Source organism: Cryptomeria japonica, chromosome 1 (assembly GCF_030272615.1).
Source record: "Cryptomeria japonica chromosome 1, Sugi_1.0, whole genome shotgun sequence".
NCBI lineage: Eukaryota > Viridiplantae > Streptophyta > Pinopsida > Cupressales > Cupressaceae > Cryptomeria > Cryptomeria japonica.
Window position 1 is genome coordinate 235,570,861 of NC_081405.1, and position 16,984 is coordinate 235,587,844.

Genomic DNA, 16,984 nt, shown 5'->3' on the forward strand with positions numbered 1-16,984 from the left:
TAGCAATAGAGGAATTAGCTCTTATCTCCTATTGTAGAATTAGAACCCTCTCTCCCATGAAATCTGATCCATAGATCCTATAGGTAATGCTACACTAGGTTGCAAACTCTCCAATGGAGTTCCTTGCTTTTTTACTATCACACCCTCCATATGTAATCTTGTTGCCCCAATCTTCCTAACTGGAGTTATTTTTTCACATCCTTTCACCCCTTTACCACCTATCCACAAAAGATGACAATAAACTCTTACATAGCTGTCCTTATTTTTTTTTTGCATAAATGGCAAAGCCATTCTATACTCCCGCATGCTTTATTTTTCTCATCCTTATCAACTCACAATGCAAACTGTAATAGATTTTTCTTGGGATTAAATGGGCCTTTGCATAGGTTTTGAGGACTTCAAAAGGACATTCAAATGGGTTTGAAGTTACTAACCCTATGACATTCTCAATTCTGGAAAACCTCAAGTGGTTGCCATACTTCTATGAGTTCTACTTCTAGGTCTACTTCTTTCATGCATATGAACCTCAACCTCCCAACTATCATTTCTAGTACTCTCACCATTGTGCATGATTTTTTTTTAATTGAGTATTGAAAAGAAAGTTGCAAGTTCAAAGAAAAAAACTCACAATGCCCTTCTTATGTGGTTAAAAAATTGAAAAAAACTCAAAAAACACAAAACAAATTGAATAGATGAATGTAAAATGAAGAGCTTACCTCTAACGAGATGGATTTGATGCCCTTATCTCCTCTTTCAACTATTGCTCTTTTCTGGCCACCCTTCAATATAAATTTACAATTGTTAAAATGATAAGAGTTTTTTTTTCCTTTTTGTTGTTTTGTTAGGTGGTATTACATCTATGTTTTGTTTAAAGGGGTGGGGGGAGGCCCATCCTCTTTTTTTATTTTAAATTGTGCTAAAAAAAAACTCAAAACATTGTTGGGTCACAAGGGACGACTAGTCATCCCTTGTCATTTCTAGCACTTTTTTGGGATGTCATAGATTTTTGGTATTGATCAAAGATGAGGAGATATTTATGAGGCATCCCTAAGTACTTTAAATGTTTTGGGTATAATGACAAGAATACTAGAACAAGAGACACGTTTGCAGAAAACATTGTAATTAATAAACACAACACTCTATAAATTAAAACTTATGCCACTATTTACAACATTAATAAAATAAATTATTTTTACTCATTAAAAAAAATAAAAAATAAATAAATTACTTTTTCCTTACTTTACAATTCAAACCTTATACTACTACCTCCAAAATACATAATTTAAAGATTACTAATTTTTAAGCACATTACAATAACAATTAACACAAAGTTTAACATATTACTAATTTCTAAACATGTTACACAACCAACACAAAATTTGACAAATTAGGTACTAATTTTAGAATATATTGTACTAGTCAAACCAAATCATCATTTTACTTTAATTTTCAATTCTTTTTTAAAAGAACACCCATAAACGAAATAAAACCCAAACCAGCACAACTTTTTTTCAAGACTCGTGACAAAAAAAAATCAAATCAATTATTTACGTGAAATGGGAGCCACCCAATTGACCGTTAACTGCCAACACAAAATACAAGGAAATTTCCCCGTTTTTTAAAATTTCACAACGCCCGCCAGATGGGGGCTGTATCGAAATATTTGTGCTTCCCGCGCTTGTATTCCCGCCATCACGAAGCCAACAACTTTTTTAGTTTTTTGTCTAACTACTATTTTTATTTTGGAGATATACATTTCACAAACAGAACAAACAGGACATTAAATCTAGTTCTGTAAAGTGATCATGGCGGTGCCAACTTCCTCCCACAAATCCAGTCCTAGCCGGTTGTCCAGCTGCTCTAAAAAACTATTAGAAATGACACCCCGAAGGTCATCTAGGCTTAATAGCCCAGCAACTGTAGTTAACTCCAATGGACCAGGGTTGAAGCGCTGCAGAGAAAGCCCTTCACGGCATTTGGAGGAGGAATGTACCACACCCAAGTCAAAGCGCTTGAGAACAGAACTGGAAACGGAGAAGAGCCCCAGTAGAGTTCGTCGCAGTCTAAATCTGCAAGGATCTGAAAATGGGGTTCTTTCAAATGGGGAAAATATAGAAAATAAAAGGAGCCCTTGCAAGGGCACCGTTGGAAAGGAGAATAAGCAGAGCATGGCGTCCGCAGTTCAGACTAATGGCATTGGTAGCACCAGGTCACCCAAAAAGGTGAGTTAAAAGGGTTATGCCTAATTTATTGTTTTATTATTTTTAATTTTAAAAATTTCCTGTAAGAGTTTTGCATTGAGGCAAAAATGCAATTTTTTCAATGCTCCCTACTATCATTTATTCATATTTCAATACTGTATAATGTCATGGTCTATTTGGTTCTGTTCTTACAGTAGCATGCTCATTTACAGTTGATAGTTATGCTTTAAATTGGTTTAGCAGTGCCCTGATTTGTTAATTTTTTCTGGATCGGATTGTATAGCATCTATTTTCAATACTCAATAATCTCATTTATCAGTATCTCAATACTCTACAATTCATGTTCTCTTTGGTGTTATTCCCTTTATTATATGTATATATAACTTCCCCAGTCCTTTTGATAGATTCTCTGCATGCTAGGAGGGATCTAGGTTAAAATACTTCCGGGACGCGGGAGTTTACTGATCTTAACATACATCTTAGCATTACATGGAATATCTACTCTTTACAAACGTGCCCTTTTATCATTTGACAACCACTCCTATGATAGCTCAGTAGGTATTTTGCTATTAAAGAGATTTTAATCAAAAGAAAACACCATGTGCATTTTGCTGTCAGGGTGGAATCCTTGTTATGGTACTTGTAGGGTTCGGGAAGCCTGCTAGGGTCTTAGAGTTGCACAGAATTTGCCCCTCAGATGTCCTAATAGGGCAGGAGAGCCCCATGTGTGAAGGTTGTAGAGTTTGAAACTATTATGCTTATCCATTTGTAGGGCTCAGATGATTTCTTTTGAGGTTGATTGTAATCCCCGGGTCAATGATTGCCAATATCTTTATATAGATGGTTTCTCTGCAGTCCGGCTTTGAACTGGAAAATGTTGTTCCGCATCAATTAATGCTCAATCAGGCAGGCCAAATCTGTTTGCCATTTATGTAGAGACCAGATTATTAGAATTTCAATGTCTGTAAGGCTGAATCATTTTTTTCCCCAATTGCACATATATAGTTTGAAACTGATAGATAATATAGACAACTACTGATATCCTTCAAGAGAGTGTAGTGAACATTTAGTAAAACATACTTTTAAGTACATATGTAAGTATGCTATGCCCGTTTCTAATGTCTCTACGGTTTGCTTCTATATATAATATACAAATTTAACTAATTTAAAGTGGTGTCAACTGAATGTACCCCGGAATCCAGATTATTTGCTTCAGTTTTAATTGTAGTTGCCAAAGAAAGTGTGTGAAACGTGGAAGTATGCAAGGTGAATGTTTTAATCTAAGTTTCAATTTTTTTGGGTGTTAAGGAGATGATTAATTGTTAGTTATTGATTGATAGGTAACAAGAGTGGAAGCTGATGTCTCTCGATCTCCGAAGTCCCCAAGAAAGAAACTGAATAATGTAACTAACCAAATACCAAATTGGAATCCTACTGGTATTGTACTCCCCCATAGATGTAGGACTTGTTAACAGATCTTGTGTCTTTGGTTATTGAAGTTTAAAAGTAACGTCTTGAAATTGTTCCAAATATATGTAAGAGAGTATGCTTCAATTTTTTTGTTGCAGATTCCTCACATATTCTTGCGGTGAAGACAGCTTTGCATTTATCTGAAGTGCCAAAATCACTAATCTGCCGTGAAGAAGAGCAGAAAAAGTTATTTGATTTCTGCAAAACATGTATTGAAAAAGAAAAAGTTGGAAGTATGTATGTATGTGGATGTCCAGGAACTGGGAAGTCTTTGCTATTGGAGAAAGTTAAATCACTTTCTGTGGAATGGGCTAAAGAGGTGCATCGAAAATTTTCGCTATCATTTGTGAGCTAGATACTGATTTTATGTTGTAATTTATAATGGTCTCTACTGAAGCATAAAACAGTTCCTGAACATATTCGGTGGTTTTATAGTGGGTTTGTTTCCATTAATATAATCAACTTTGATGTGAATTGCCTATAGCGTATATTAAGAAATACCTGGTGTGAATTCAGTCAATTCAGTTATAACTTGTTTTCTGAAATTTGGATTTCCACGTGAGCAGGCTAGGATTCCTCCCCCAGTTTCAGTGGTCGTTAATTGCACTTCCTTGACAAACACTTCAGACATATTCAAAAGGGTAAGTAATTTTGGAAATGAAAAAAATTTCCTCCTAAAATGACTTATTAACAGTATTCATTTATATCAGATTTAGACATATCGAATTGATACCTGAATCAGAACTTTGAATTATACAAGATTGGTACGCAGTTTCTAATATCGTCTGCTGGATTTGTTTCTAATAGATACTAGAACAATGCCAAGGAAGGAAAAAGAACTCTACATATAGTTCACCATTTGAAGAGTTGAAAAGTTTATTGTGTCAGAAGAAAAAATCAGATGCATTAAAGATGACGTGAGTAATGTTGTTACCGCAAAGCATTTCTTTTCCTTGCATGGTTCATAAGTCTTATTGCTTCCACTCGTGCAACTTGTCTCTTGAGCCTTGACAAGAAAAATATAAATATGAGATGAAATCAATTTGCTTTACAAGCGTTCATTCGATTCTGTCAGTTTCCTTTAACCTTGCGAATGATATGTACACAAATCATTGTAATTGTTGGGATTCCATATCTTTTTAAAATGGGCCTTGTTAATTAACTCTTCTATATTTTCTTATGAAAAGGCTGCTGATTGTTGATGAGATGGATTTTCTAATTAGTAGGGATCAATCAGTTCTGTATGATCTCTTCAGGCTTCCTAGTTTCCCAAATTCACAATGTATGCTAATAGGTATGTTGATCAGGAGTTGGGTAAGCAAATTCTTCATTTTAGTTATTGTTGCAAGATAGTGAGATCTTATGTGAAATTTCTATGGAATTCTTTATAGAATTAATACTTCTACTTTTTCCTGCAGGAATTTCAAATGCAATAGACTTGACTGATCGGTTTCTTCCGAAGTTGCAGTCTCTAAACTGTACGGGCTCTTAATATTTCTATGTGCTTTTGATAAAACAATATACACAAATGGAGGAAATTCATATTTAGTTTGATTTCTATTAAGCTCCAACAAATTATGCAGTCCTTAGAGTAATAGGCACCAAAAATTTAGTTTAGGATTTATCAATCCTTTGAAAGAGCTTTGATTGTGGAGTATGTAGTTTTCTCAATTCTAACTATGAATTGTATTAATCTTGAAATTTTATTTATAAAATGTCAAATCACGATGAAGTGATTTATCAACCATGAAATACTCTTACAATGTCTCACGTCTTTGTAGACAACCAAGTGCATACTATCGTAAACTATGGTAGTTAAAACACTTCATGTCCAGTAATGACTAAAGGTTTTCTATCATGATTTGTAGTCTGTTGCCTCATTTTTATATTTAGAGGTGTTTTGTTTTCTGATACTAACGTTATTATTTATGTTTGAATTAGCAGGTAAACCGCTTGTTATGACATTTCGTGCCTATTCAAAAGATCAGATACTTAAGATACTTCAGCAAAGATTGAAGGTAATCTACTGTGATTTGAATTGCTTCGCCTCCTTTCCGCTGATAACTTATCATATGCATTTTCATCGATATTTGTCAAAAGTATACTAATTAATGTTATTATTATTACAATTTTCACTTTAAGAAACATTTTTATGTTATTTTGGGCTTCAAAGTCTTTGAAGCTTCTCCTAGCTTATACATGTCTTGTTGATTTTAGGGTCTTCCATTTCAAGCTTTTCAACCTCAGGCATTAGAGCTTTGTGCAAGGGTGAGTTCTGTTTCCTTTTGGATCAAGTCTTTATGTGGGAAGACTATATTTTTGATGAAACAAAAGAATCTATGCTATAATTGTGGCCTTTGTCATTTGAATGCATATTTTATTTCTCACTTTTGTTACAATGTGGTCGTTGTCATTTGAATGCATATTCTATTTCTCACTTTTGTTACATTGCGGCCTTTGTCAATTGAATGCATATTCTATTTCTCACTCTTGTTACATTGTGGCCTTTGTCATTTAAATATACATTTTTTTCACTTTTGTTACATGTCAAAATATGTAGCCTTGTTAATTTGAAGCCATGCATTCACTGCTAAAGTTAACGAAGAATGAGAGTATGCCTTTGAAGCAGATCAAACATACAGGCTTTGAAGGTTTTCAAACTAATCAATTACGAGGACCTCCATAATATTGGCTGAAAACTATCTCATATGTCAAATTACAATGTGAACAGGCCGATGATGAAATGGCTTTATAATCCTCTTTGAAGAGCTCCAAGTTTTTGCCTTTCAATTAAGTTCTTTAGTTTGATGCTTTACGCTGAAATCTAAGCTGATTTATAGAATGAACGATCTGTCGAATCCCATGAATTCTATAAATATGTTCGTCACATTCTTGTATTTAGAGCCGGTTCACGAACAATGCCAATAATCATATCAGGTCCAGAATCAGATTATGTTTGAAAACAATTGTTATATTACATAACAATTGTTTTCAAACATAATCTGAAGTACTTAATTAGAATTTATGATGCAGGTTTTTTTTGAATTTCAAGGTAGGCACATCTTTTTGGCTACACTTGGAATCTGCTCTAATCTGCCTGGGAATGATCTTTCTTGAGTTTGGTTAGTCTTGCATCTGTTTGAGTCCTGAGTAATGCTGGTCTTCTCACTGAATTTGTCTTTAAATTTGATTGGGACCTGCCTCAAGTTTTATCTCTCACGGTTCTAGAAGTGTCTGAATTGGCAGTCAGATTACTAGCAGCTTCCGTCAAACTTACCCGCACAACCCCCACACCGTCAGACTTCTGGTTTATTAATATTCATTGAAAACAAATATGTGGTTGATGTTTGACTGAAGTCCTCGAGGTGACGTCTTCATCCCTACACTAAACAGTTTTCTCTTGCAGACCTCAGTTCCATAGTAAAGTGCCATTATATCTATATTACATTGGAATAGAGCAGCTAGCGTAGATGGTTTTGAACTCTACACTTCAACTCTGAAGTATGCAACGGAAAAATTGAGTGCTAGTTGATGTTCTATTTATGAATTGATTGGTATGGCCCTGTTAGCAACTGTATCATTCCCGCAGTTGCGTTCCACTTATAATCTTAGCCTCTAAAGCTAGAAATGCCTGGGGCACTTAACTCATTTCTTTTAACATTCACTTGAATGCCTGGGGGCTTATCATTATTTTTTCTTCTTGCACATAAATATCCTTTTAACACTTCTCATGATCTCCTCTAATATGTTGTATTTCAATGTAGTGCTGAAAATGGCATTTATTCTCTCAAATTTTAATGGAATATTGGTTTATGTAAACTTTGGTTGTGCATATTTGGTTTAATGGAATATATATATATATATTTTTTTGATAAAAGTGGATGAGACCACTAAAATTATATTGATTATATATATTTTTACATGTGTTTGGTTCAAAGAGCACTGAAGGGAAAGAACCAGTAAGAAAACCCTTCAGTATTGTTCAAGAAGACATAAGCTTATCTACCCATTACAAAAAGCCCACAGGCATACCAAAACCCCCCAATACATTGCAATGCATTGCCATCTGCATTAGATATAAAGGAAGCTGTAAGAATCAGTCTAACAGGGAGCATTTGAAGATGGAGTCAAGAATGTCCACCAAAAATCAGAGCCATCACCCCAAAATCCGGCCTGTCTAAACACCACAAGAATCCAAAGCTTTGAAGAAAACCAAACTCAGAGCCATGAGAGAACCAAGAATAAGAGATTCATGCTTGTGATACTAAAATGCAGCGAAACAGCCTTAATAACATCCCTAGAAAGAGAATGTAGAATAAGAAAATTTCATGTAGATTTAAATTTTTCTTAGAAAGAAGTGATGCATTGAGATCATTTCTTTGATGGTTCATGATGTTGCATAATGAATATTGATAAATAATAGAATTGCTTCTCCTTTAGATTTCATAAGGAGCTTAGCAATTTATGTTATGTGGTTTTGTGATCGCAAATTTTTATTATAGCACCAGCAAAATCCTCATTAACTTTTCTTTAAAAATTGTCCTGGGGTATTGCAGAAAGTAGCTGCCGCATCAGGGGATATGAGGAAAGCTCTTCATGTCTGCAGGTCTACTATCTTCATTGAATCCTATTTGTGCATTTCAATTGTTACATATATTAGAAGTTGATGCCAGTTGGCTCCAGTGAACAGAAAAACTCATTTTGTACACAAATATTTTGACAACAGTATGATGGTCATCGATAATTTTGAGACTCAAGGCATTTGAAAAGGCATATAAATTTTGATTGCATAATTATTTCAATATCAATATGTATGTGGCATTGTATTTGCAATTTTCTATTTTTTTGAGGTTTCTTTATTTAGTTACTTCTAATGGTAATCAATTTAAATTTCATGAAACTCTTCTTATGGTTTTCACAAGTGTTTATAACTTCATCATAATGACCTAGTGATTTTGCTCGTTGCAGAGATGCTGTTGAAATGCTTCAAGCTGAATTAGCTGATGCGGTATATTCCTCAGATAAAATTTCTTTTGAAAAGCTGCCTAGCCATCCAAGTTTGTCAATTGAGGGCAAATTAACAAAGCAGGAAATGCACGTGGTGAGTACTTAAAGCTAATATAAGATTCCAAGTGTCAACGGTTTTATGTTCAGGAGGCTTACAAACTAAAATGGATCATATGAATAGTGCATGAATATTGGCAGCATAATATGGAATTCTAGTTTGTGCAAGCTAGTCTTACGCACTCACATTATTTTATAAGGTTTGCCTGTTAGTAGGCTACTGTTTAAATGCAAATTTTATGGCTAGGTTTAAGGTCAAGCTAACTGGGGATTTAACCTACACGGTACTTTGAATAGGAAATGATTCACAACTGACAGCCTGTGGTGATTCATGGCCTTTGCATCACTGTGTCAAGTATAGTGTTTTATTTGCATACAGCCTAAGGCACTCTGTGACTCAAGTATTGCTGTATCTATGAATCACATTCATTCTTGCATATTAAGCCGATGATTTTGCTTCTAAAGTGTCGCTGAGTACATTTTGATGGAGTGCATTGATAATAATAGCGAGGGATGTTTCTCATAATAGATCGATTGCTGGGTTATGGTTTTGTAGGTAAGGATTGATCACATGGCCAGGGCTCTGGCAAGAACATTCCGGTCAGCTGTTGTTGACACCATACAGTCTTTACCACAACACCAACAGGTATATCTTATTTGGGTGGCGCTCTTTTTCCATGGTCATCTTAAAAGTTTATTATTTACTAATTGGGTTTGTTAGCATGCGGAAGAGAGAAAGTTCAACTTTTACATGATACTAATCTTGTATGATTGTATCAATGCTTTAATATTTTGCTGAAGGGGCTTCTCTTGAACAACTAATTCTTATAGATCCAGCCTAAGGAAATTTTAAATTTAATTTTTCTGAGCTTTGCGGTTTTATCTATTGAATATCAACTGTTGGTCTAAATCCATTTACATTTACATGTATCAGTCCTAAGTTCTAACAAATGATGTTCGAGCTTAAGCATATTGTTAAAGCAAATTTTTTGAAATGGACTCTGATGCCTCACAGAAGCACCTCTCAGTTTATCTAAGGGGTACTGCAGTGTGCAGGCACCGATCAGTTGTTCTCAAGACAGAAACTTCTTTCTATGATCAATTGATTTCTGGCATGATACCTTACATGGGGATGAACTGCTGCGATACTGTGTGTATATTGCAAGGTTGCCCTCACAATTAATCTGGCAACCTTCAACCAAGTTTAAAAGTTATACAAACAATTTTAATTAATGTACAGGTCATTGGCTTATATGTTCACTGGATTTGAGTTTTAAAGCAGTCTTTCTCAGTGTTAATTTGGATAAGCAATGCCTGCAGAGTTGGTTTTTCATTTTGTTTGCCTTGTGTGCTATGCAACTCTAAGTGGAATTAATTTTGCACTCTTAATTATTAAATTATATGTGAAATAGCCTCATCCTTCATTGACTCTATAAAAAAGTAACTACTATGTGAGAAGTCCTACAAATCAAACCTAATAATGGTACCATATGAAATTGAAATAAGACAAAAGTACAGCAGGCATTCATAAGATCTAGTTAAAATTAGAAACGATTATTGAAGCTATTAATTGTAGGAATGCAAAGCAATGAAAGAGTGCCTTTTTTTCGGAAGAGTTTGCTAAGGAGCTGAAGCAAGGAGTGAATTTTTATGAGGGAAATCTTTAGTCAGTGGAACAATCACGGGGTGCCTTGGTTGCATATCCAAAACAAACTTCTATGTCTTTTGCGCTTTGAAACATTTGTCTGGTGTGTAATGCAAAGTTTTCTTGTCTTAGTTTTATTAGGGATTATAACATTATGAGTCAAAAAAGGTGTCATAATACGGAGTTTCTTTTCAGTATCAAGTTATGATTGTAATTCTTGTGCTTATGAATTCCTCAGAAATTGCAAAATTTGTTGGGATATAATTTATATCATTTATTGTGCAGATAGTACTATGTTCAGCAGTCAAGTTTTTTCGCCGTGGGAAGAAGGATGCTACACTAGGGGAGGTAAGATAATGAACTTATTGTTTTTCAAATTTCCATCAAACATAAACATAACATATATGCTGGGCCTGAATCCAAACAGTTTTTCATTTATATAACTTCTAAATTTGTGTCAGGTCTAGTTTTTGAGTTTGGATCTAATCTCCAGTCCTCTTTCTAAGGCCTGCTAGGGACTTTGTTTAGACATGCCTCCATCTCCGAGTGAGAATTGTTGGTTTTATCACCAATCTTGTAGTCGACTATGATGGTTTCTTGTTTCTTGCAATACAATTCAATCCGTATTAATTTTCTTTCTTTACTTTCAGTTTGTAAAGATGTTGCTCATTGCTTGATCCTCTGGTTGGCTGTTATTTGGACTAATGTTCTCCTGTTTGATTGACCTATTTTTGGTTATTGTTTGACATCAATATACCCTTAACTTCAATGTATTTGATGAAAGTTCAAACAAGATCTGATAAGGCTCTCGTTTATTCCCTTTGGGAGCTTAAATGATATGGCATGTCTCTTTAACTCTAAATGTATTTAGCTAAGTACGTCCAAGGAACAACAAATTTTGTCCAGCAAAATGTGATCTCTTTGCCCCTTAAGGCAAAGACAAAGAAGGTATTCGCCTTTCTAGCTATTTTGGACAACTTTCTATGTTAACTTTATCAGTGTATGGTTCCTTCCATAAAAATAACAAAGCTTGATTATTTTTCAAGCTTGCCTTCCTAACTTTTTTTATTAAATCTTACATAGCATTCTAGGTTGTTAAACACAGCAATTAATTTTTAAATTTTTTTTTAATTTTTTATTCTTTATAGCAAATTAGTGTTTCTTATAGAATACTTTATATATTGTATATCGAAATGTTTAGTTACTGTAACAATTAAATTCTTTTCACAAATTTATAAGTATCTATTAAGTGATGGCTTCTCAAATTAAATATACGTAATTATGATGTTCATGCAATTTTCATTTCAGCAGCTTTTCTTGTTTCTGATGCAGCTGAATGCAGCATATTTGGACTTTTGTAAAGCCACATCTATGCACCCTCTTACCGGGCCTGAGTTCTCAAGCATGTGTAGGGTGCTTAGTGATCAGGTATGTTAGACATTTGCTAAGGTTCATATGAAATTCTAACCATGATAGAGTTCAAAAGTTATGAAGGCTTCTACTGATCATGTAATGCTTATTTTTGCTTTGCAAATTAGGCTCTTCTTAACCTTGGTCAATCCCGAGAAGACAGGCTCAGGAGAGTAACCTTGAAGGTCGATGAAGGAGATGTAATTTTTGCCTTACAGGTATATAGGCTTTCAACCTACTTTGCATGACATGATATCTCTTATCTCTACTTTCACCACTTTTGTAGGTCACTCTTATTTCTCTTATTAAAGATGGTTTTTTGAAACCACGTTGCAGGGAATACGATTCTTCAGAAACTGTCTTCAATGATGCATCGTTTGGGACCTATAGTTTTTAGAAGTTTATTTATTTTCTTGAAAACTGAAAAGACGAGAGTATCTACAAGCCTCAACCAAAGGGTGCTGGTATGAAGCTTAGCGATATAATTTTTAGTTTTATTTTCATTATGCATTTTGATAAACGGTCCTGTTTGACACCTAGCATACTGATTCTGGCAAGCAAAATGGTTAAAACTTTTAAGTTAAAAATAAATGTATTCGAAATTGCAATAATTCTCACTGGTAGTGGTGCATTGTGAATTTGAAGATTTTCCAGGAATTGTGTAGTCAGTGATTTTCCTAATTGGGCGTGTTTAAGAGATGATTCCTTTCACATTTTCTTTCCCAACCAAGATTTTACAGTTAGTGGGTATTTTTTGCAGATGTTTCAGTTGTCCTTGATTTAGAGGTACGCGGAGGTTTATATCCATCATTTCATTTGTATCACTGAAGAGAAACTTTAGTGAGGTCATTGTAGTTTAACTCTAGTGTGAAGGGATCATGTTACTATTCCACATTGATTTGCTGGCAAATGTTAAGCTGCACTTGGACTCAGTCGTATCCATGGCATACCAGTTCGGTCAATTACAGTATTTCTCCGGACTATTCACCGATCTACTTCAGAAGCACAACATTAAAGGTTCTTCATTGGGCGAGCAAAAATATGTACGAACAAGTTTGCCTGAAAGTGCATATCAAATCAAATAAGATTATCAATTTCCTTGACGAAACTAATTCCTGTGTTTCCTGTGCAAATTGTTCAGCATAATCAAACTATCCTGAATTTCTGTAAGTGATGCCAAGTGCAGGTCATGGATGTTAGAGACTACATTTAAGCACCCTGATGCATTTAACCAGGATTACGACCTAAATAAATTACAAGACAAATTTAAAATGCTGTGGTCCAGGTGGGTTTTGAAACACACGCTCTCAAATGATAAAAAATTGTTTACAGACTTTTATGGAGCGTTACTAGGAATTGCAAATGAAGAGTTTTCAATAAAAAAAACAAACTAAACGCAATCAAACTACAGCAAGTTACCCTGAGCATTTGGTTGTGAAAAAGGTTTATATGCCAAATATTAGTAGCACCCCTGGTATTTTGGCCTATTGGTATTGTATGTTGTCAACAAGAGTTGCCTACCTTTTTCAAGGGGTGGAGAGTTCTTGAATTTGTTCAGCTGCGGAAATTATTCCCACAAGCTTTGATAACCCGGGTAAACAAGGTTATAGTATGAAAAGACATGTAGATTGTGTACTATTTTTAAAAGCTAACGTTAATGTCACAACGAAAGGTTTATATGCCAATTAACATATTAGCAGGAACATCACTGGCATTTTCGCTGACATGCTTCGAAAGACTCAAGTTATAGCATTCATGCAGACAAACTAATCCCACTGACTTTGATTTAATGGGGAAATAAGGATTATGCATATTGCACATTAAGACATTTTAACATCAAGCAAAAGAAAATCGAAATATTTTGTCATTCTTGTCACAACTAAAAGGATATCGAGACATTATCATTCTGATAAAAAAATGAAAGAACACGACGAAATTCCATTAATTACAGATAAAAAAGATTTTGATAGGGCGTGAAACTCGTACAATAAATAGAAAGAATATATCAATGAAGTGAATCAAACAGTAAAGATATAGCATCAAGGAGCAAACAATCCAGGGTTTGAAAAGGTGCAATGCATGCGATATACTCAAACAGGACCAAAGAACAATAAAAGATCGACAGTCGTAAAACTGTGAGGAAGCCAAAATACTCTAAATAGCTCTTAACGCTATCAATGGACCTGCTCACAGAAACATACAGATATAAACCCACCAAAAGACAAATTTTAGGATTTCTTACGTCATTTGATTAAAATTACTAAGGTAAACGAATGAGATTTTATATAATTCCTAAAGCGCTGCAGCTAAATTGGTTTCAAAATCTCATCTCAATAACATGAGAAGTCAATAATACAATTTTTTTCAAAAATTAAAGATCGTTATCGTGCATCCCACCAAAAGATAACAAATTTAATTGACTCCCATGCATATGCAGTACATCTCAATGTATTAAAACAAATCTTTGACTGCAAGACTTAGCTAAAGATTTCGATAGATCTATTTCTAATTAAATAGGAAATTGTTCATATTTAAGTTATAATTTTTTTTTTACCTTGATATTATTAAGCTGAAGCTAAACTGGCTCTAAAAGTCTAGTATGTCTATGGTTGCTATTTTTCAAGCAGTCAATAACATGATGTACAAGTGCACTGTTTTTGAGTCAGAATAGCACATTATTATTTTTTTTCAATAAAAGTGGATTATTCCACTATCTGTTTTATAACAGAATAGCATATTATTATTAAGGTAATTAAAAAAATAAAATAAAATAATTTTTTTATTTTATAAGGTGGATCTTCTCTTTGAAAATAAATCAAATCAAATTTTTTGGATTATACACCCTTCTTGTGTAGTTAAAATATATTTTAAGTTCAAGATTTTGAATTAATATTTTTATAATACAAAATATTTCATTACTTTGTTTTCTTTGTAAGGACAAATACCAATGACAAATACCAATGACAAATTTTTTAAAATTTTTATTATAATATTTTAATTTGATATAATAATTAGATAAAAAAAAATTATTATATTCTTTATCATATATAAATTAATATTTCAAAGTTAAAATGTTTGGATTTATATCTTTATTTTTTTATCAATAAAATGTAACCTAAGATGGTGCACCCATTAGATAAATTATCAAAAAAGATTGCATGTTTGTTTTAATACTTTTATAGGCTATGATTATTTGTTGTAATATCTACTATCTCCAACCAACTATAAATAGTGGCACCTACAAATTGACAAGTCACCCATATCAACCAATGGTGAACTACAGACACAACTACTACTTAAACATAAGCCCCAATTACATTGAATCAACCCAATAAAGGGGTGTAGATACAACTACTATTGAAACATAAACCCCAATTATATTGAATCAACCCAATAAAGGAGTGCCTCAATTTTGTACAATCCTTTATAGTCTTTTATTATTATTATTGATCTTAATGTCATTTGATGCTTTGTTTTTGAAGGTGTTGATCTTTTCCTTTTAACTTTTTGTCTAGACTTGATTTGTCTCGAAAGCCTCAATGTTTGTAAAGAGGTCATAGAGTCTCGGATGTTATTAATATTAAGGTCTAATTGTAGCAGATTCCATAGAAACATGATCCATTGTTGAGGGGGGGTAAATCCTTTGTGAGATTTTTTGAGGGAATTTGAGACAAAACCTCGTCATTTTATGGGCTAGGTGGAATCCGACCCCAATCTTACCACTTGAATACAAACTACCACTATCGCTATGGCATGCTCTCATTTTTTGACGACCCCAATCTTACCACTTGAATACAAACTACCACTACCGCTATGGCATGCTCTCATTTTTTGACAACCCCAATCTTACCACGGGCAATCTCTGTAGGGAGCCCCTTGGATAGGTGCATTTCCACACGAATAGCTTTAATATTTAACTGTATCATCTGAGTTGCAGTGATATTTCTCTAATCGTTTCCTAATGGCATGTAAACAATTTGATTCCTAGAATTGGAAGCGAAGATAAGGTAAGCACTCCCCCGAAAAGGCAAAGGAAAATGTTTCAGTTTGTAGGTAAAAGGAGGGATACCAAGGCTTCATGCATATGAAGTCACCTTGGCAGATCTAAAGGCCGTTTTCCAACACCCACACCTTGTCTGCTTGTGATTCAAACTCAAGTATGAAAAATCCCTTGGCGCAGAGGAAAAGGCAAATTTCATCCCCATAAAATCCTTCCAACTTGTCGAAATCTAATCGTGCAATTCACTGAGTTTCGCTTTGTAAGAAACCCCTCTATCTCATGCTAGTCCGTCTAAATGAATTTCTGGAACAAAAGCTAACGGATCAATCAAAATAGCAGAGTGGTGTAGCTCACGGGCCCCAAAACCCTTGTAAGCTTTCCTCGGACGATTGGCAGGTGCCACATTCTTTTGTCTCCGCTTAGTCTCGACTGAATCAAAGCCCTGAGCCCGTTTGTATTGCGTTCTAGGGTTAGGGTTAGATCATTGTGTATGAAATGATGGAGGATCAATGCAAACCACACCATGATGTAGGGCATCCTTGAAAGACCGTCCCCTAGCAGCAAGAGACGTCCATCCAATGGCCAAATCCCCATTCCTTCTAGCACCCTATGTGACAAACAGTCAGCCACAGAGAGAGTTGTGTGAGCGAAAGCAGACGGAGTCACGCAGGAGCCTATCTTTTTTGGTACACGCTAATCTTTACATAATTTGGCATTCCATTTTTTTTTCAAATTTATACAGCAAAGCATTTTTTTATTGGATTTTTTTGTGATGTATAGCATGAAGATTTCACTCTTGAAAATTTCTGTGTTTTGCAAATTTTGAAAAATTGTAGAAATGTTGTTTTGTGTGGCGTTCATCTTTTTTAACTTTAATTTCATTATTTTAAATTTATATTTTGTATTATATTATATTTTTATAATGGGCCAAAGCCAAATCGCTTTTGATTGGAGCTATGAACCAGTGAGACCACATTTTTGAGGGACCTCATCCTCAGATATGTTTGACACCAATCTCCTTGTGTCATCCTATCTCATTCTTTATCTACACGCACAAGCATCACCTTATCTTTGCATTGCCTGTGCTCTCCGGGGCTCCTTATTGCTCCATCTCATCTATAACCTTATCTCTCCAATATACGCCTTATCGCTCCATAATTTCAGCCTTATCCCTCCAATCATCTTAGTGCCCCT

The 16,984-nt window shown here is 34.4% G+C and overlaps 1 protein-coding gene across 1 annotated transcript; it reads left to right on the top strand.

Moving 5' to 3' along the window:
- The first annotated feature begins 1,727 nt into the window (after window positions 1–1,727).
- LOC131042262 (cell division control protein 6 homolog B) lies at window positions 1,728–12,902 on the top strand. The gene is made up of 17 exons (XM_057975602.2): window positions 1,728–2,222; window positions 3,542–3,638; window positions 3,770–3,990; window positions 4,238–4,312; window positions 4,479–4,588; window positions 4,859–4,965; window positions 5,090–5,149; window positions 5,616–5,689; window positions 5,889–5,939; window positions 8,228–8,277; window positions 8,640–8,772; window positions 9,292–9,381; window positions 10,666–10,728; window positions 11,713–11,808; window positions 11,919–12,008; window positions 12,127–12,254; window positions 12,551–12,902. The coding sequence occupies exons 1-16, from the start codon at window positions 1,806–1,808 to the stop codon at window positions 12,157–12,159; spliced, it is 1,767 nt and encodes a 588-aa protein (XP_057831585.2). The 5' UTR covers window positions 1,728–1,805; the 3' UTR covers window positions 12,160–12,254; window positions 12,551–12,902.
- Window positions 12,903–16,984: the final 4,082 nt, after the last annotated feature.